At 42.8% G+C, this 21,520-nt stretch overlaps 1 protein-coding gene across 1 annotated transcript in view; it reads right to left on the bottom strand.

Moving 5' to 3' along the window:
- Positions 1-6,880: 6,880 nt before the first annotated feature.
- Positions 6,881-21,520, bottom strand: part of LOC309552894 (phospholipid scramblase 3-like) — a gene marked incomplete at both ends in the record, with an annotated part of 47,477 nt that continues 32,837 nt past the window's right edge. Inside the window, 3 exons of the mRNA XM_082253802.1 lie at positions 6,881-7,138; positions 12,260-12,400; positions 21,037-21,192. Coding sequence (XP_082109928.1) covers positions 6,881-7,138; positions 12,260-12,400; positions 21,037-21,192 — 555 coding nt within the window. The remainder of the gene's footprint in view (positions 7,139-12,259; positions 12,401-21,036; positions 21,193-21,520) is intronic.

The raw sequence follows: 21,520 nt of genomic DNA, 5'->3' as shown, positions 1-21,520 counted from the left end.
TCATAGATGGTTTTGACCTCCAGGGTAAAGGCTAATCAACAAGATACCCAATTATGCTTTTTTGTTAACCTTTGCAATCAATGTAAGTCAGTTTAAGGGGATGTATAGTGGTTTGTATAGACATTTTATTTATTTATTCTGTTCACAAATAAAAGTTAAAATTCAGTTTTTAAAACTTTGTTTTTTCTTTTTGCCTTATTATTGTACACGGTGTCAGCCAAGATGTTGAGCTCTAAGCTTCTTGTTCAAGTGTTTCTTGCTTTGCTGAATAAAGGACTGTTGTGTATAGAGCTCAATAGCACAGTCTGATTTTTTTTTAAATGCACAAGTAAACGAGTCAGATCAATGATTCCTCTCCTTTCCTACATGCCTGGTAACATTTATATAAAGCCAAATATTTTTTCTTAAATTTCAATAGAGAAAAGAAGGGTCACTTTATATTTTTTTTTAGGTCCCACTAGGAGGAATTGCCTGCACTTTACACCACAGAGGGCTGAGGGGAAATTGCCTATTTGACTGTCACTGGAACAAGTGTTCATATGGGAAGATTACCCCTTTTATCCTGTTTCAGTGACAATTGTAGAATTTTTTATTTTCTTTTAATTTCTGTGCTAGTTACAGAGGTCACCAGAATAAAAAAGAGGGTGAGTTTCCCCCATAGGCGATACAAGCAGCAATGAAAACTTGACAAGGGTTCTATTTTTAACTTTAAAAAAAAAAAAAAAACAGGCTTAGGGTTTATGTTGTCAAACTCCCAAAAAACATCTAAATACATAGATAACAGTATTATTTATTAATGTTGTTATTATTAATAATTCTAATAATAATATTAAATATAATATTTTAAGAGTATATTATATATTTACAAAATTTTTAAAATAGCAAAACGGCAACGGTTTTGGGGAACTGCACCCAAAAGGGGTGGCTCTGAAGAGGAGGATCTCCTCGAAACGCGTCAGTCCACGGGGGTCCTCAGTTTCTTTTGTTTCTGTACATGTTGATACATTCAGATGGAATATGCTAAGATCTGTGATGCGCTTTTAACAATTGCAATTTTGTGAGTATAATACTTATCATGGTTTATACAATAAATTACTTGTCTCAGGATAATGCACTAGGTCGGTGCACCCTCTGTGTGTTTTTGTATGGTTGCAGTGTTGTAGACTTCCCAAAGTCTTTGAGGGCAGCAAGACCGTGGTCATCCACTTTTAAGTGTAATGAAGATCTAAACATACCCCTCTGGAGGGGCTATTTTCCTAAGCGCAGGAGGCATTGTGTTTATGGCTGACCTAAAAGGGGAGGTTCTGCTTTAAGTCCTCCTCCCCCCTTCCTCTGCCATTATTTTGCATATAATTGGGGGGGGAGTGGGTACCTAGTTTCAACAGATAACAGCTCCCAATTCTGCTTGGATCGCCTAGGCAGCAGTTCTCCCCCTCCCATCCCTCCCCGCAGTCTTCTGGGACATGTCACAGGTCCCAGAAGACCGTGGGACCATTCACAAAGTTCAGCATGGTTCATGCATGTGCAGTGGGCAACTTGCTATAAAGTCAAAAGCAGCATAGCCAGCTGCCCACAGTTAGGATGCCGTTGCCGGAAACCCAAAGGCTAGTGAAGAACTAGCCCGGGTGAGGACAAAAAAAAGGTTGATCAAACCTTTATTGTTTTTCCCCAGAGTGAACAACTGCTTTAACTTGTAATGTGGAGAAGTGTAAGGTATTGCACTTGGGGACTAAAAACATAAACGCAAAATACGCGTCGGGGGGGGGGGGAACCTCTAGCAGAATCAAGAATGGAGAAAGATCTGGGAGTCTTAGTTGAAGATAGACTAAGCAATAGCATGCAATGTCAAGCTGCAGCTGCCAAAGCCAGCAGAATATTAGCATGCATAAAGAAGGGGAAACTATTCAGTCGCAAGGAGTGCAAGAGGACATGAGGCCGTTTAATGTGATTAGAGAAGAAGCATATATACACACATAGGAGTGGAACCCCATCCCTGCAAATAATATAATTAGCACAGGGATGGGGTTCCGCTACATTCACACCTATATGTGTGTATGTGTATAAATACATATATGTGTGTGTGTATATATACCCCTATACAGAAGTTCAGATGTCATGCCTGCCTCCAAAGACGCCCAAAAAATGCCCAATAAACGCCTGAAACAAAAACGCCCAGGTGTGAAAGTAGCGGAACCCCATCCCTGCACTAATAAAAATTCTAAGAAAAATTATCTTTTTTTTGTGGTTCTGGACATGCTACAGAGCGGAAACTTCACAGGTACACTTTTTAGACCCCCCCCCCCCCCCCCCAGACACTAAATCCAAAGAAATCTCATTTTCTTTTTTTTCAATAATTTTTTTCAATAATTGCCTCTCTATTAAATTTTTAAGATTTTTTTTTGTGTGATTAATAGTCCCTGGGGCATGACCCAGAACCCTAGGCACTTTATAGGAGCATTTATTGGGTTTTAGGGCTTCAAAATTATGTTTTTTGATTACCGAAGTTCGGGTCCCATTGATTTCAATGGGGTTCTGGAATCCGGACCCGAACTTTCGGGAAGTTCGGGTGTTCTGGCCGCACCAAACTTTTCAAAATTTCGATCATCCCTACACACTAGGCCAAAATGTACTAAAGACACAAGGCACTATGCTAAAACGTACTAAAAACACAAGGCACTAAGCCAAAATGTACTAAGAACACAGGGCACTAGGTTAAAATGTACTAAAGACACAAGGCTCTAGGCCAAAACGTAGTAAAGACACAGGGGTCTAGGCCAAAATGTACTAAAAACACAAGGCACTAGGCCAAAATGTACTAAAGACACAAGGCACTAAGCAAAAATGTACTAAAGACACAAGGCACTTGGCCAAAATGCACTAAAGGCACACGGCATTGACAGGCATTTTCCTACTGCTCAACTGCCCCCCATGTTAGTATCCAGCTTAGCGTGCCTTCTGGCTTGCTGATTCGTCCTAAAAATGAACAGAATTAACTAACAAGATTTGCCCATATAGATTTATTGTAGTTTGCAGCAGTTCAGATTCTCCAGTTCTTGAACCGGACCCCATGTGAACTGAAACTGTGTGGATCAGCTCTTTATTAGGTAGAACTTCTGTCAGCTTTGTATTGCTGTCTGTGTCCCCGCTGACGACACATGGCAGCTATCTCCTAGAGCAGGAGTTCCCAAACTGTGGGTCGGGACTCACTGGTGGGTCGCAAGCTGTGTTTGAGTGGGTCGCGCTGAGCCAGTAAATCACTGAGAGCAGGCTCACTTAAATTGTGCCACAGGTTTCTGACCCCTCACTTAGAACATCTGGCAAGTGCATTCAATAATAAATTGAAAAGTAGTATATTGATATTTTTAATTTAACACCCCCCTCCCTTTAAAATATGCATTATTATTATTATTTGCATTTATATAGCGCCAACAAATTCTGTAGTGCTTTACAATATTCAATTACAAGCAAGTGGATCCCAAAAAATACCTGTATTCAGAAGTGGGTCTCAGCCCAAAAAAGTTTGGGATGCCCTGTCCTAGAGTATGGCAAAGTGACACTACTAAGTTCTAGCTTATACAACTTTATTTTAGGAGATCATTAAGTTCTACATAATGAACTCATTAAATATTGTATACACTATGGGTTTAACTCTTGGTTGGGTCAGTGGATATGCAGTTGGCTAAAGGACAGATATCAGAGTGTGACTGTAATTGGGGTTCATTCTAAACAGAGACCAGTCACTAAAGGTGGACCACAAAGCTCTGTATTGGGTCCTGTTCTATTTAAACTGTTTATCATATAACTGAAGGTTTGGTGGGTAAGGTTTGTCTTTATTCTAATGACACAAAGGTGTGCTATGGCTGATATTGATGAAACATGCAATATGATTTTTGGTTCATGGGAGATCAGTTAATGCAGTGGAAACTGCAGTTCAACTTTTCTAAATGTACTGTAAAATGATGCATTTCTGCAAAAAGAAATCTCTGACAGAGTACAATATTGGGGGTACATTGTTGGCCAAAAATACAGAAGAAAAAGATTTGGGGGTTGCTTATTTTAGATGATTGCAAAAAGAAAATAGTGGCCCCTCACACAGTTCAAGACTTGCATCTCACATAGTCTGAGGATCAGGCCCCATACAGTCCAGGGATTCAGTTCCCACACTGCTCATCACTTGAAACCCACATAGTCCAGGGCTAAGATTCCACATAGTCTATGGGCTCAGGCACCATATATTCCAGGGGCTTGAATTCCACACAGTCCAGGGGTTTGGTTCCCACACATTCTGGGACTTGAAACCCACACAGTCTGGGGAACAGGTCCCACACAGTCTAGCCCTCAGATCATACACAGTCCAGAGCTCAGATTCCGTAAAGTCCAGGGCATGGAAAGCTGCAATATATGAATTTTTGGCAGGGAAAACCTATAAAAAGAGAGGGAACCACCTCTCAGGGGCACCACAGATGGTAAGATGGCTGGGGATACAGTTCCAGCCTACCCACTATGGAACAAGGAGGACGTTGGAGATGTGATTGCAACTTTCTGCTTAATAACCCCTTGTGGGAACCCATGCAGGGTTCCAGAAGCATGAATTAATGCTTTTACTCAAGGACTCTAAAGGACCCTTCACACCTATCCAAGGTATGACTACATCATGGGGCAGGGGGTACCTGGAAGAATAACTAAGGGACACTTAGCAAATCACGTACAGGAATGTGTATTGAAAACAACTTTGTAAATTGTTCATGTATTAGATTTCGAAAACTTCAGTAAAATAACTTTTGCTGTTATTTTATTTGGTTTGGTCTGAAGTTACTTGAGGACAACATTAAAGGGGTGCATGAATGATTGATGTATCACAGAACAGGGTTACCAACAGGGGGAGACAAGTTAGAGAAGGTGCAGTACATACTGTATGTCTAATGTGCGGCAAAGCTATTTGGAGGAGGTTATATTGCTGTTGCTATTGACTTCAGTACTAGTATCAAGTGCGTAAGCAACCAGCTGGTCAGGAAGTGGTGTGACTTGGCAAAGATATTAGAGGGCCCTGGTAGTGAAGGTGCTTGTGTGGTTAAGCTTCTTTTCTAATGAACGGTACCCCACTATGGGACTTAAATTGTGGCACAGGGCATCCTAGGGACCCAGCCTGTATGTCACAGAAGATGGGGCCTCAAGAGAGTATAAGCACAATGTTGTAAAAGAATCAAGCTTCCTAGTATTCAAGTGCAATATATGGATAGGTGTCACTGGGAGGGAGGTGACGGGTAACAGGGCTGGTGGCGTCCGGTACAAACTCAGCGGTAGCAACTCAGATTTGCTACACAATACAGAGAGAAGAGTTACAAAAGTAATTAGGAACTGTTATCCATAGTGTACAGAGTGTAATGAGTTAAGGAGCTATGCCACAGATTATTAATAATATAAAGGATTTATTTAGAGCCAACCATTTGCACAGCACTTTACAATATAAAGGGGGACAGTACAATTACAACACAGATCAATACAGAAGGAATAGGAGGGCCCTACTCATTGAGCTTACAATCTAAAGGTTACAAGGAGCTAACTGTATCTTTATGGAGAAGTATCGATTTTAAGTTAGGATGCTAATCTTGTGTTAAATGGAAGCCTCAGCACACCTCTGGGGGCACTAGCGAGCGTTTTCTCTGGGTCCCTGAGTGCAGTGAACACCGCCCACACAATGGGGTAGATTTATTAAAACTGGTGCACACAGAATGTGCCTAGTAACCAATCAGCTTCAAACTTCAGCTTGTTGAGTTAAGCCTTAACAATAAAAGCTAGAAGCCGATTGGTTATTATGCATAGCTGCACCAGATTCTGTGTGCACCATTTTTTGTAAAAGTTGAGGGGAGAGGAAATTTGGGGTGACTTTCTAGAAGGGTTCTTCCAACCCAAGCTGATGCTTCAAGAGGATGTCAGTGTGGGAGTCCTTGTCTTTCCTCCCAGGCTTTTGGCTGGAGACAATACTGTAGAGAAGGTCTTTGTTTGAGGACCAAGCCAAGTCCCATGAAATCTAAGCTGTCCCGTGTTAGGGCTTGGGGAATCAGGTAGATGGCTACCTATTTGGAGCATCTTCAGAGGAGTCTGCTATGCTGAACAATATCCAGGAGAGCTTCAGGGAAGTTTAACTAATAACTGGAAATTACTCACTAGAGCCAGAGGACCAACTCCTATCAGGAGGCTGCTGTTGATTAAGCTTGGGCCACCAACAGAGGTACTTAAAGGATCTATTGTCTTTGGAAAGCTTCCACTGAAGAATCTAGGGCCAACGCTAGTTGTTCTTGAAAGATCTATTTGTAGGATCTTGAAGGATCTATTTGTAACTATTTGTAACTGGGAGGCTTCCACTTAAACAGTAGGGCCACCATTATTTTTGAGATTAGTGGGAGGCCGCTACTCAAGAAATTAGAGCCAGCGTCAATTTTTATGGTTGACATTAGAAGGCCTGTGAAATGGTGCTCTTTGGGGGTATCCTGTATCCTTAACCCTCTCCCTAACTATAAAAAAAATGAAAGCGACTGAACCCCAATTATCACTACTGGCGTATCAGTGTATTGTCAGGTTCAGCTATAAGGAAAGTCACCATAAGGTAGGGTAAAAGAGCCCATTGTAAACCAGCAGGCCTTGCAGATTAGATTGGTTATTTAAAGAGTTCCTGTATAAACCAGTAATCACAAAACTTGAAAAAAATAATACAATATAGCATAACATAATAACATCTAAATATTAAAGAAATGCAACAATGTCAACAGTCTTCATCCTGCTTCATTTGCAGAGTTCACATATTGAATTTTCTTACAATTTTTTACAATACAATGTTAGGTGCAGATACACTCAAAAAATTACAGCATTAGTAAAAAAATCAATCACTGCCGCAGCCCCCACCATCACCGCCACAGCCCCCACCACCACCGCAGTCCCCACCACCACCGCCGCAGTCCCCACCACCACCGCCCCAGTCCCCACCACCACCACCACCCCAGTCCCCACCACCAAAGTCTCCTCCACCCCCCCAGTCACTGCCTCCAATGTCAGCAAAGACTACCCCTCCAGCACTGGCCCAACCAAAGTCGTTGTCAGTAGAGCTGTGGCTGATAGGCATTTCCCGAATGCGGAAACTCTGTAATAAAAGGAAAATACACAGGTATGATAAAGGTAAATCCCATCTTAACCACAAATATACATAAATGAGTTATAAATCCCATCTTAACCACAAATATACATAAATGAGTTATAGTGTCCTCCTAAAGATGACACCATGGCGGGGAGGAGAGAAAATTGAATATTCCATTAATAAACCAAGTCCGCCGTGGATCAGCATACCCAACTATCCAATATGCAAAAAAGAGAGGAGAAAAGACCTCAGAAAATAGTAGGTATTAAATGTGACCCCCAAATGGTAATGTCAAAAAAAGTGAATTTAAAGTGGATGTATACCTGATTCATGAAATTTGACCTAGGCACATCTATCTGTAGTGTTTACCTATCTCTCTTCAAAGCCCTAAGTCCCATGGCATTTTCCTGCTCCGTTCTTCTGTTATCAGCATTATAACTTGCCAGGCTGAATTCTGGGTCGGGTTGGGTGCTCTAAATAGATTAGCAGATAGCTGGTCTATTCACAGCACAGCTCTTCACATTTCTGCCTATGTGGAGAGGGGGTGTGTGCCTTTCCTCCAATCAGCTGTCTCACAGTGTATGACCAAACCTCCCTCCCACAGGTGAATCAGGAAGAGAAAATACTAACAGGACTTGCACTTTCTAAACAGTCTAGAAAGCTGAAGACAGCAGATATACAAGTAAAACTTTTGTAGGAGGATTTATTTAATCTCTGTGTATCATCTTTGGCTGTTCACTTCACTGGGTATATGTGAGGGTTTACATCCACTTTAACTTTATTAAGGACTTAGGAATTTATGAAAAAAGCACAAAAAAATGCAATTAACCCCCTCCACCCATCACTTAAATTTAACAAAGTTGTTATTTAAAAACAACAGAGTCCGGACTCAGAATGACAAAATTATACACATTAATATATGAAGATAACCATATCACCATAAACGCCATACGGGTCTTCATGCTCAATCAGAGCACATCAAAGTATCAAGATACCTATTAAACATGTGCAATTAGTTCCGGTCTGAATGGAGATTTGGATGTATCCAAATCTCCGAATGAAATAGTAACCAATATTTGGATGTATCCAAATCTCCGAATGAAATAATAACCAATATTCGGATGTATCCGAATCTCCGAATGAAATAGTAACCAATATTCGGATGTATCCAAATCTCCAAATGAGTAACCAATATTTAGATGTATCCGAATCTATGGATGAAATAGTAACCAATATTCAAATGTATCTGAATCTCCGAATGAAATAGTAACCAATATTCGGATGTATCCGAATCTCCAAATGAATTAGTAACGAATTTCATTGAAATCTGGTAAAATTTGTTTTGTTTATTCGTTTTCTAACAAATTCTAACTTTTCAGAAAGATTAGAATTCGAATCGGCCAAAAAACTATCAACTGATTCCAATTCTGTGTGAAGAAGTACCTGGTTGTTAGGCAGTGGGCCGGGAAGCTGGCCGCCCGCGTCCTTAACAACCATGAGTAATCATCTGTCAGTGGGCTTTCCCACAGACAGATGAATCTAAAGAAAAGAATGCAATAGGAAAATGTAAAAAAAAAATGGCACAGAGTTCCCCCTCCACCCCCCCCCCCCCAGTCCATACCAGACCCTTCTAGGGAACCATATATATATATATATATATATATATATATATATATATATATATATATATACATAGTGCCTTGCGAAAGTATTCGGCCCCCTTGCGACCTTTTGCCACATTTCAGGCTTCAAACATAAAGATATAAAACTGTAATTTTTTGTGAAGAATCAACAACAAGTGGGACACAATCATGAAGTGGAACTAAATTTATTGGATATTTCAAACTTTGTTAACAAATAAAAAACTGAAAAATTGGGCGTGCAAATTTATTCAGCCCCTTTACTTTTAGTGCAGCAAACTCTCTCCAGAAGTTCAGTGAGGATCTCTAAACGCCAGTTCACACTACCGCGACGCTACTTCCCGGGGCGACCTCCGAGACCGCGGTGCGAGCAGCGCGCCGCGACCTCGGAGCGGCCGCCACGGACTTCATAACATTGAAGTCTATGGCGGTCGCCTCCTGGTTGCCCCAAAGAAGCTCCGGACCCTTTTTCTAGGTCGGAGCGACTTGTGTCGCTCCTATTAGAACGGGTCCGCAGCTTCCCTATGGGAGGAGACCTGCGGCGACCTGTGAGGCGACCAGGTCGCCTCACAGGTCGCCCTAGTGTGAACCGAGGCTAAATGATCCAATGTTGACCTAAATGACTAATGATGATAAATAGAATCCACCTGTGTGTAATCAAGTCTCCGTATAAATGCACCTGCACTTTGATAGTCTCAGAGGTCCGTTTAAAGCGCAGAGAGCATCATGAAGAACAAGGAACACACCAGGCAGGTCCGAGATACTGTTGTGGAGAAGTTTAAAGCCGGATTTGGATACAAAAAGATTTCCCAACCTTTAAACATCCCAAGGAGCACTGTGCAAGCGATAATATTGAAATGGAAGGAGTATCACACCACTGCAAATCTACAAAGACCTGGCCGTCCCTCTAAACTTTCAGCTCATACAAGGAGAAGACTGATCAGAGATGCAGCCAAGAGGCCCATGATCACTCTGGATGAACTGCAGAGATCTACAGCTGAGGTGGGAGACTCTGTCCATAGGACAACAATCAGTCGTATACTGCACAAATCTGGCCTTTATGGAAGAGTGGCAAGAAGAAAGCCATATCTTAAAGATATCCATAAAAAGTGTCATTTAAAGTTTGCCACAAGCCACCTGGGAGACACACCAAACATGTGGAAGAAGGTGCTCTGGTCAGATGAAACCAAAATCGAACTTTTTGGCACCAATGCAAAACGTTATGTTTGGCGTAAAAGCAACACAGCTCATCACCCTGAACACACCATCCCCACTGTCAAACATGGTGGTGGCAGCATCATGGTTTGGGCCTGCTTTTCTTCAGCAGGGACAGGGAAGATGGGTAAAATTGATGGGAAGATGGATGGAGCCAAATACAGGACCATTCTGGAAGAAAACCTGATGGAGTCTGCAAAAGACCTGAGACTGGGACGGAGATTTGTCTTCCAAGAAGACAATGATCCAAAACATAAAGAAAAATCTACAATGGAATGGTTCACAAATAAACATATTCAGGTGTTAGAATGGCCAAGTCAAAGTCCAGACCTGAATCCAATCGAGAATCTGTGGAAAGAACTGAAAACTGCTGTTCACAAACGCTCTCCATCCAACCTCACTGAGCATCAAACCTCACTGTAATCGCAGCAAAAGGCAAAAGGTGGCGCTACAAAGTATTAACTTAAGGGGGCTGAATAATTTTGCACGCCCAATTTTTCAGTTTTTTATTTGTTAAAAAAGTTTGAAATATCCAATAAATTTTGTTCCACTTCATGATTGTGTCCCACTTGTTGTTGATTCTTCACAAAAAATTACAGTTTTATATCTTTATGTTTGAAGCCTGAAATGTGGCAAAAGGATGAAAAGTTCAAGGAGGCCGAATACTTTTGCAAAGCACTGTATGTCATTTTTATAGTTTTTTTTTAAACTAGTAATGGCGGCAACCTGCGATTTTTTTTTTTTTTTTAGCGGGACTACGACATTGCGGCGGGCAGATCGGACCCCCGACTGACATTTTTTACACTTTTGGGGGTACCAGTGACATTACTACAATAATCAGTGCTATAAATATGCACTGTTACTGTAAAAATGACACTGGCAGGGAAGGGGTTAACTTTATTGGTGACTAATGGGTTAAATGTATCCCTAGGGTGTGATTCTAACTGTGGGGGCGTGGCTTGTGATGTAACCACAGAGACATAGGATCCTATATAGCAGGATCGCATAGCCTCTCTACTTAATCAGGGAGAATGACAGACGGTTGTGTTTACATCAGCCGTCCGTCCTTCTCCCTCTCCTGCCGGAGATCGCGAGTGACCGGTGGACATTGGAGCCGCCGGTCACACGCGTGGGGAGATGCCTGTGAACGAGCGAGGGCGGGATCGCTTCTCCGGCGGCACACGCTCGCCCCCCACAGGCAGCTGAGCGAGTGACGTACCCATACGTCACTTTGCCCAGCAGCAGCTGCCTGCCGCAGTATATCTGCAGTGGGCGGTTGTTATGTGGTTAATGTCAATTGGAGGAATAGCACCCAATTGTTGGTGTCAGTGGGAGGAATAGTGCCCCATCATTGGTGTCAGTGGGAGGAATAGTGCCCTATCATTGGTATCAGTGGGAGGAATAGTGCCCCATCATTGGTGTCAGTGGGAGGAATAGTGCCCCATCATTGGTATCAGTGGGAGGAATAGTGCCCTATCATTGGTGTCAGTGGGAGGAATAGTGCCCTATCATTGGTATCAGTGGGAGGAATAGTGCCCCATCATTGGTGTCAGTGGGAGGAATAGTGCCCCATCATTGGTATCAGTGGGAGGAATAGTGCCCCATCATTGGTGTCAGTGGGAGGAATAGTGCCCCATCATTGGTGTCAGTGGGAGGAATAGTGCCCCATCATTGGTGTCAGTGAAAGGAATAGTGCCCCATCATTGGTGTCAGTGGGAGGAATAGTGCCCCATCATTGGTGTCAGTGGGAGGAATAGTGCCCCATCATTGGTGTCAGTGGAAGGAATAGTGCCCCATCATTGGTGTCAATTTGAGGGACACTGCCCCTATCATTGGTGTCAGTGGAAGGAATAGTGCCCCATCGTTGGTGTCAGTGGGAGAAGGTATGACCAATTGTTGGTGTCATTGAAAGAAATAATGTCCTACAGCTGAATAGTTGAAGTAGAAGAATTTAGGCCCCACTGTTGGTGTCAATGGTGCCCAATTGTTGCTGTCAATAAGAGGGATAGTACCTCATATCAGTGGGAGAAATGGTGCCTTAAGGGTCGAATGAAGACAAGCAAAGAGCTGCAGTTTGGAAATCACTGCCCTAGCAACTCAATGGCCTGTAAAGAGCACTGACATTGGACAGAGTTATGGTACTTGGAGGAGCTGCTGAATTTTTGAGGAGCTCCTCATTCTTCTTTTTATATAATTGTATTTACTAGGATTGGATGGACTCCCTGCTCTCTCTATTCTGACCTTCTAGGAGACCTGGGACCTTTCCACTCACCATATAGAGGAAGGCTGCCAGGATCACGGCTTTGAGAGCGGCCTCCATGTTCAACGGGAATTGGAAGATGACCTGAGAAGACTTCCCTTTCTTCTCCTTGGTGATCAAAGCCACAGGCTGAGAGCCGTCCATGCCGAGTATCTGAGGGGTAGAAGGAGATTACATTAAAGATGAACTGCAGGCAGATAGAAAAGATACACATCAATGCAGCTGTTTGTTTTTATTGATTTCAGTCTTGCACAATTGTACCGGCTCCTCTACTGTACTGAAATGACTTACTCTGTTTTCCTTGCATACAGTGAGCTTCTCACAATGTGCATTAGAAGCTACACAAAGTCAGATAAAGCCAGTGTAATATCCTGACTGGAGGACATAAAGCATTATTTAGCCCTTTCCTCCCCACCCAGATTGTCCTTGGCCCACCCTTCTCATTTGTTGGTGTTCATTTAATAAAAGATGGATTATTGCTTCTGAAGTCTATGTATATTTTGTATTTGTTGTATGCAGGCAGCAAGTTGAAACTTGCAGCTTATATATACACAGTATCTCACAAAAGTGAGTACACCCCTCACAATTTTGTAAATATTTTATTCTATCTTTTCATGTGACAACACTGAAGAAATTACACTTTGCTACAATGTAAAGTAGTGAGTGTACAGCTTGTATAACAGTGTAAATTTGCTGTCCCCTCAAAACCACTCAACACACAGCCTTTAATGTCTAAACCGCTGCCAACAAAAGTGAGTACACCCCTAAGTGATAATGTCCAAATTGGGCCCAAAGTGTCAATATTTTGTGTGGCCACCATTATTTTCCAGCACTGCCTTTACCCTCTTGGACATGGAGTTCACCAGAGCTTCACAGGTTGCCACTGGAATCCTCTTCCACTCCTCCATGATGACATCACAGAGCTGGTGGATGTTAGAGACCTTGCGCTCCTCCACCTTCCGTTTGAAGATGCCCCACAGATGCTAAATAGGGTTTAGGTCTGGAGACATGCTTGGCCAGTCCATCACCTTTACCCTCAGCTTCTTTAGCAAGGCAGTGGTCGACTTGTAGGTGTGTTTGGGGTCGTTATCATGTTGGAATACTGCCCTGCAACCCAGTCTCCGAAGGGAGGAGATCATGCTCTGCTTCAGTATGTCACAGTACATGTTGCCATTCATGGTTCCCTCAATAACCTGTAGCTCCCCAGTGCTGGCAGCACTTAAGCAGCCCCAGACCATGACACTCCCACCACCATGCTTGACTGTAGGCAAGACACACTTGTCTTTGTACTCCTCAGCTGGTTGCCGCACACACTCTTGACACCATCTGAACCAAATAAGTTTATCTTGGTTTCATCAGACCACAGGACATGGTTCCAGTAATCCATGTCCTTAGTCTGCTTGTCTTCAGCAAACTGTTTGCGGGCTTTCTTGTGCATCATCTTTAGAAGAGGCTCCCTTCTGGGATGACAGCCATGCAGTCAAATTGGATGCAGTGTGCAGCGTATGGTCCGAGCACTGACAGTCTGACCCCCCACCCCTTTAACCTCTGCAGCAATGCTGGCAGCACTCATACATCTATTTCCCAAAGATAACCTCTGGATATGACACGGAGCACGTGCACACAACTTCTTTGGTTGACCATGGTGAGGCCTGTTCTGAGAGGATCCTGTCCTGTTAAACCTCCGTATGGTCTTGGCCACCGTGCTGCAGCTCAATTTCAGGGTCTTGGCAATCTTCTTATAGCCTATGGCATCTTTATGTAGAGCAACAATTCTTTTTTTCAGATCCTCAAAGAGTTCTTTGCCATGAGATGCCATGTTGATTCTCCAGTGACCAGAATGAGAGAGTGAGAGCGATAACACCAAATTTAACACACCTGCTCCCCGTTCACACCTGAGACCTTGTAACACTAACGAGTCACATGACACGGGAGAGGGAAAATGGCTAATTGGACCCAATTTGGACATTTTTACTTAGGGGTGTACTCACTTTTGTTGCCAGCGGTTAAGACATTAATGGCTGTGTGTTGAGTTATTTTGAGGGGACAGCAAATTTACACTGTTATATAAGCTGTACACTCACTACTTTACATTGTTGCAAAGTGTCATTTCTTCAGTGTTGTCACATGAAAAGATGGAATAAAATATTTACAAAAATGTCAGGAGTGTATTCACTTTTGTGAGATATTGTGTTGTATATACCGTATATATATTGTAACAGGAAGTCAGGTAAATCTGTGGAGGTTGTCACAGACGGGAGATACATTTCTGCTTTGTTTAGACAATTCACCAATTACTATAGGGTGTCGGCTGCAGAGGTAGCCAGGAAGGTGTAAGGACGTTGAAAAAGCTTCAGCTATTCAGAATGAGGCAATTAAGGCCTCTATAAGTTATCAAGAGGATGACTACTGATTGCTGCCTCCTGAAGTGATGTGCGCTGAGGAGAGCAATCAGATGAAAGACTTCTAAAGGTGAGGTGATGGACTTTTTCTGTGTGAAGAAAAACAAATGGACATTTTCTGTGTAAAGAGAAAATAAATGGACTATTGATTGTCTGCTGTAGGATCAGTAGTGTCTGCCCAGCAGTAGGTTGGGACAGACACCATAGGTAGGTTCCTGTGTGTGAAGGTAGACGCCCACAGTGGCCAGGATTTATTTTTGTTTTGAGTTATGCTGTTTTGATGCTTGCCCTTGTGTGAAGGAAATTGCAAGAATAAACCATAGACTGTTGTTTTCAACCACTCCTCGGCTGTCTCTCTGTGTAACGAACCCTCTCTCGCTACCAAGCTAACCCCTCACATATGGTGGAGAATGCGGGCAGAAGTGGAGATCCCTGCAAAGAAGTAAGTTCATCTGTTCTATGAACTTTGTCTGGTGCATGAGACTGCACAACCTGTGTGTGCAGGAGAGGAGATCCTGCAAGAGAGAGAAAAGCTACTTGCTTTAAAGAGACAGTGCTCTCAAATTTTTTTTGCTGGACTTATTATAAATATTGTGGAGTGACTAAAGATGGGGCGGTCAAAACTCCTAAAAGAAGCAAAGATAGCTGAGATGAGAGACCGAATTCTATGGATGGAGGGGATGTTACCACCTGAACGAGCCCCATACATGCCTGAACAGAGTCTGCTGAGGAGAAAGGCTGTTGTCCCTAGCAACACTGGTGCAAATGGACCAGTTATGGAGATGCAGTGTTCTCAGATGGAAAGTAAACCCAAAATAGAAGAGATGCTGAAAAAACTGATTATATCAAATGCAGCTCAACAGCAGGAAAATGCAGCTCAACAGCAAGCAAATGCGGATTTTCAGCGGAGCTTTGCAGCTCAACAACAGGCTCACCAAGAGAGCATGGCAGCTCACCGAGAGGACATTGTAGGCTTGAAACAGAGACACCAGCAGCAAATGGAGGCCATTGTGAAACAGCTTCAGAGACAGCAGACCGAGGCTGGGAGTCAGGCCAGTAACATACCAACTTTTTGGAATGAGAAGATTTTAAGCACTGTTAGAGAATGTGTGGAGTGCAAGGAGGTATCATACTTGAAGAAAAAATTGGAAGAGGAAGCTCGGCTTCATGAAAGCCAAATGCAGGAGCTCAGACAGAAGCATGCACAAGCTGTTGAAGAGCTTTCTGAATGGTGGGAACAGACAAAACAGGAAAAAGGAAATTTGGAAAAGGCCAAACAAGCACTTGAAAGTGAGCGTAATGAATTAGCCAATGAGGTGAAGGCTCTTATGCAGGGCAAAGGAGACTCTGAACACAAGAGGAAAAAAGTAGAGGCACAGCTTCAGGAATTGCAAGTTAAAGTATCAGAAGGTGACCGATTTTGTGCTGAGCTGTCAGAGAAGACAAACCGACTGCAAGTTGAGTTGGACAATGTCACAAGTCTTCTTTCTCAAGCAGACAGAAAATCTAGCAAATTTGCCAAAGATTTCTTTGCCGAAAGAGGATGCAGTGTGGGAAGTCTGGATAAGACACGGAGGGAAGAGCGCTGTTTGCGGTGCAGTGAGTTGGGGCATGCTGTCTCCAAGAGCCCTTTGTCCCAGACTCCAGTGCAAACTTATCAAACAAAGCAAATGTCTGTATCTGTGTTTGGGAAGCCTGCTCTGAATGCCAGGAGTGAGCAACCAGCTTACCAGAAGTTTGAAAGGAGTGCGGTTGCCCATAGCAATGCCTGTGATGTCAAGGCTGTGGACCGCATGAGAAAGAGATTGCCTGCAGAGGATTATGGCAAGTTGAAAAAAACACCGATGCTTCGTGGAGAGAGAAGTCATCGTGTTTGGGAGAGCCAGAAAAATGCAGGTGGGAGAATGCAGTTTCCAATAGCAACAGAAAAAATTGTGCCAATCGGAAGGAGGAGCTACAGAGGTAAGGTGGCCCACCATGTCCACAGGGATGCCAGTGAGTTTCGGCATGTTGGGAGAGTGCCATCTCCCTTAGCAACAGGAGAAAGTCACCAAGTACCATGCCTGGAATGTGGCCAACTTGGGCATGGCATTTTTTCTTGTCCCACCTTATGGAAGACTGCTGGAGACAATGTTGCTGGGCAAAAGGCGTTGTCTGCAAGCCCAGGTTCCGGGGCAGATGAGTTTGCTGTCACCCCTGGCAACAAGGAGTCTCCTGTTGTGCCTTCAGGGGGTGATAAACAGTGGGAATCACAGCTGCAAGACACTCAAGAACTCGTACAAGAAGAGACATGTCAAAAACTGAGCTTTAGCACAAAACTCAAACAAATGTAAGATGAGAAAAATGGCTTCCTGGAAAAATTTGAAGAGGTGAAAAAGAAACTGCAGAAAGACCTTGAAGCTGCTAATCAACGCTATGAGGAAAAGGCAGCTGCTTATGACAAGCTGGAGAAGAAGCAAAAAAAGTTTGATCAGATGCTTGGTGAGGAGAAGACTGTGTCTGCAAAATATGCAGAAGAACGTGAGCGTGCAGAAGCAGAGGCTCATGAGAAAGAGAGCAAAGCCCTGTTCTTGGCTCGCTCCTTGAAGGAAGCTCTAGAGTTTAAGGCTAAACTAGAAAGAGTTAACAAACAGCTGCGTACAGAGATGGAAGATTTGGTCAGCTCCAAAGATGATGTTGGGAAAAGCGTTCATGAGCTAGAAAAGTCTAAGCGAGCCTTAAAACTTTCAAAAATTTCAAGCACTGGAAAATGTATCACTAGAACTTCAGCAAGCAAAGGAGCTGTGTAAGAAAAGTGATGATCTCTCAGTTCAAAAGGAAAGTCTGGTGAAGAAGTCAAGTGATATAAAGCTTGGAGAAAAAAGCAAACACCACCTAATGGAGAAAACTAAGGCAGTTGATGAAAACGTGAAGCAGATTAATAAGTGCCTTTCCGAGAATAGTACCAAAATGGAACTGGTGAAAGACAGGTGGCAGAAGTTTGATCGTGATTTTGAGATGCATTCCATGTGGAGTTCAGATAAAGAAAAGGAACTAGGTGACCTTGAACGGTCAAATATTTCAGCAGATATGCAATTCAACCAAATCAAGGAAATACTAAAGGAGCTACAAGGGAAAAGTAATGCAATAGCAGAAAGTGCATTGAAGAAGCCTGTAGTAGACTGTGTTGGTGCAGTTCCAAGCTTCTTCACTGATGCAGAGAAGAGGTCTGTAATGGATACCACACAGATCGCTGGGCTCAACTGTCTACAGCTAATTAATGAAACTACTGCAGTGGAACTTGGATATGGAATCTATAAACAATATCTGCCTCTAAATATTGAATGTTTTATGAATGATATTGATTTCTCTGGAAAAATGAACAGGGCTCATTTTGAAGAAATGTGTGACAGCCTGTTGTCGCAAATTGAAGGCCCTCTGCGCAGCATCGTAGAGCAAGCCAAGCTCAAGAAAGAAAATCATTCCCTTTTACAATGATTGTGTACAGCTGTATGAAGAAGCAACTCAAGTCAGAGAAAGACGTCAAGAATCCCTGTCCAAATTAGGAGACTTCTTAAGAATACATGCGGACTCTCTAGGGGTCCTTCAAACCTTAAAAGAAACAGTAGTGGGAGCAGTCAGTGTGGATAAAGACAAAACAGATCCACTAGAAAAAGTACAGACATTACTTGGAACAAAGCTAAGTGAAGCAGAGGTTCTCAAAGTTTTGTGGAAATCATTTATTGATTACAGAGAGAGGCGGCTCAAGACTGTTGAAGACATTAAAGTTAAGACTAGCACAATTGAGTTGCCTATGGATCACGGTCCTCCATGGTGGATAGGACAGACAGTTATGCAGGACAAACTTGAGAAGGAGCGAAATGATGCCAAAAATGCAGTTGAAGAATGTGTATATGAGATGAGGGACAAGCTGGGTGGCATTTATGTGAAAGCTGTCAATGAAGATGACAGAAACAGTTTCATCCTGAAGCTTGAAGATACAGAGAATTGGCTATATTAAGATGGAGAGGATCAGCCAAAACAAGTGTATATAGACAAGCTAACGGACTTAATGAAAGAGCCAACCCTACAAGCATTTGAACAAAGGTTAGCATCTGTTAAGGAACTGGAGGGGGAAATTAATTCATATCAGCATGAAAGACAGTGGCTGATGGAAAAAGCAAAGCAGATTGCTCAGAATGATTTATCTCTGGCAGCTGAAGCAGACAAAGAATCGAATGGACTCAACATTACTTGGGAAGATACTAGGAGGCTTATCAGTGAGAGTCAAGAGCAGTGCCTGACAGATGCGTGCCTGGCAACCTGTGTCCCAACCAAGAGGGGGGGGGGGGGGTATGTGACAGGAAGTCAGTTAAATCTGTGGAGGTTGTCACAGACTGGAGATACATTTCTGCTTTGTTAAGACAATTCACCAATTACTATAGGGTGTCGGCTGCAGAGGTAGCCAGGAAGGTGTAAGGATGTTGAAAAAGCTTCAGCTATTTAGAATGAGGCAATTAAGGCCTCTATAAGCTATCAAGAGGATGACTACTGATTGCTGCCTCCTGAAGTGATGTGCGCTGAGGAGAGCAGTCAGATGAAAGACTTCAAAAGGTGAGGTGATGGACTTTTTCTGTGTGAAGAAAAACAAATGCACATTTTCTGTGTGAAGAGAAAATAAATGGACTATTGATTGTCTGCTGTAGGATCAGCAGTGTCTGCCCAGCAGTAGGTTGGGACAGACACCATAGGTAGGTTCCTGTTTGTGAAGGTAGACGCCCACAGTGGCCAGGATTTATTTTTGTTTTGAGTTATGCTGTTTTGATGCTTGCCCTTGTGTGAAGGAAATTGGAAGAATAAACCATAGACTGTTGTTTTCAACCACTCCTCGGCTGTCTCTCTGTGTAATGAACCCTCTCTCGCTACCGAGCTAACCCCTCACAATATATATATATATATATATATATATATATACATATATATATATATATATATATATATATATATATTTATATTATATATATATATATATATATATATATATATATACACAGAGTTCCCACAGTACAATGGGTTATTTAAAGGGCCAGCACTGCAGTAATTGTCTCCTTTCAGGCAGGCTGTCTGTCAGTGAAATCGTAGATAAAGTCGTATGGAGTGAGGAGGAGTCGCTGCTCTGATTTGTGTGTGTAAGCTTTTGCTTGAGCTTTACCCAAGAGAAAGTAAGGAGGAGCTGAAAAGCAAGAATACAAAATATTTGTACGTGATATTTCATCATTACATTTACAGCCAGCATGTGGCACTGTATGTCACATATCAACTTGTCTGTTATTAGCTGCTGTGTTGCAAAAGTCTGTTGTCTACAAAGCTCAACAGTTCAAGATCAAAAATAAACACAGGAATGGGTAAATCAGAGCAGTGCCCTTATGTTTTATCTCCGTATGGCTCAGTCCAAGGTTTTCAATAAGAGATAGCCTGTCTGAGAGGTACGGGGGAGCAGTCAATGCTCTGACTCTGTAACGCTCCTGCGTTTCTTATATGGTGTGGATTTTCAGCTGCAGAAATAGTTCCACGTCAGTAGTCATGTAAGAGATATGCTGAGATACCATTCCCAACCTCAATGACTCATCATGTGTGGAAGGTCTTATTTCAGCCAGTAAATACACACAATTAGCAAGCTGGTTCCTAGAGTGACTTTATGTATGTGGTAACACAATGATGAAGGTTGAGGGATAGGTTGAGTGGAGGTGGTAGGTGATAGACACTTGAAGGTGAGACAGTAGCAGATGGATGCAGGAAGGTTTAGCAATGTTGTATGGTAGCAGATGACAGAATAGCAGGTGGACATACAAAAGAGATCAACCCAGTGCAGAAAAGTAGCAGTAGTCTCAAGAGCTAGCAATCTAGTTATGCAGATGTGATAAACAGTCTTTACTATGCAGAGCTAGATAGTGTAAGCTTAGTATAAGTTTATAGAGAATTCCCCTGTGGGGTACTTAGCACTATTAGCGATACAGCCGAAGGGTGGTTCAGGAGAGGCGGATGATCCAGTAGCGGGATACAGGGATCAGCGCAGCGAGGTTCCGTCAGCGAGGTAAGCTTGCAAGCATGGAAGCTTCAAGCAAGGTTAGCATCCAGGTAAGGGTGTTTGAACGAACACATGTGAGTGAGAACCGGCGATTTAAATAGCCATCTAGTCCGGCGCTGGGTGATGACAGCTCCAGTCTTAAAGGTGTATGCGCACCTTTCCAAAAGTAAATGGTGGGGCGCATACACTTGTGGAAAGTGTAATTTAGGGTACCAAAGGTACCGGAACATTACAGACTCATTGGTATGTATGTGTATAAATTTTAGATTGAGATTCTGCTTCCAGTTCCCTTCCGCTGCCCAACCCAGTAAAAGCCTCACCTCAATAGTACTGTTTTTGGATCCAACATATACAGGCAGTTTGGCGCTGAACATCGGCTCTCTGTTCCCTCTCTCAATGGAAACTTTCATATTGCCGGAGTAGGTGAGGATCCTGACAATCCCAATGTGGTGAGAAGGCTGAGCACTTACATTCAGCTGGGGGGAGGAAGCATAATATACCAATATAATATAATTTAATATTATAACATAACAATACCATAACATAATATAACATAACAATATAACATAACAATGTAACAGAACAATATAGCAATGACATAATTTAAGCTAGATAGGGGCAGACCAGTGGATGTGATGTACCTGGATTTCGCTAAGGCGTTTGATACAGTTCCCCACAAGCGCTTAATTTATTGACCGCAGGGTTTGCTCTTGGATACGGAACTGGCTAAAAGGGTGGTAATAAACAGCGCATACTCAGACTGGTCAGAGGTGATTAGTGGAGTCCCACAAGGCTCAGTCCTGG

Source organism: Pelophylax lessonae (genome assembly GCF_965119305.1).
Source record: "Pelophylax lessonae genome assembly, chromosome: 4".
NCBI lineage: Eukaryota > Metazoa > Chordata > Amphibia > Anura > Ranidae > Pelophylax > Pelophylax lessonae.
This window is presented reverse-complemented; position numbering and strand designations above follow the sequence as displayed.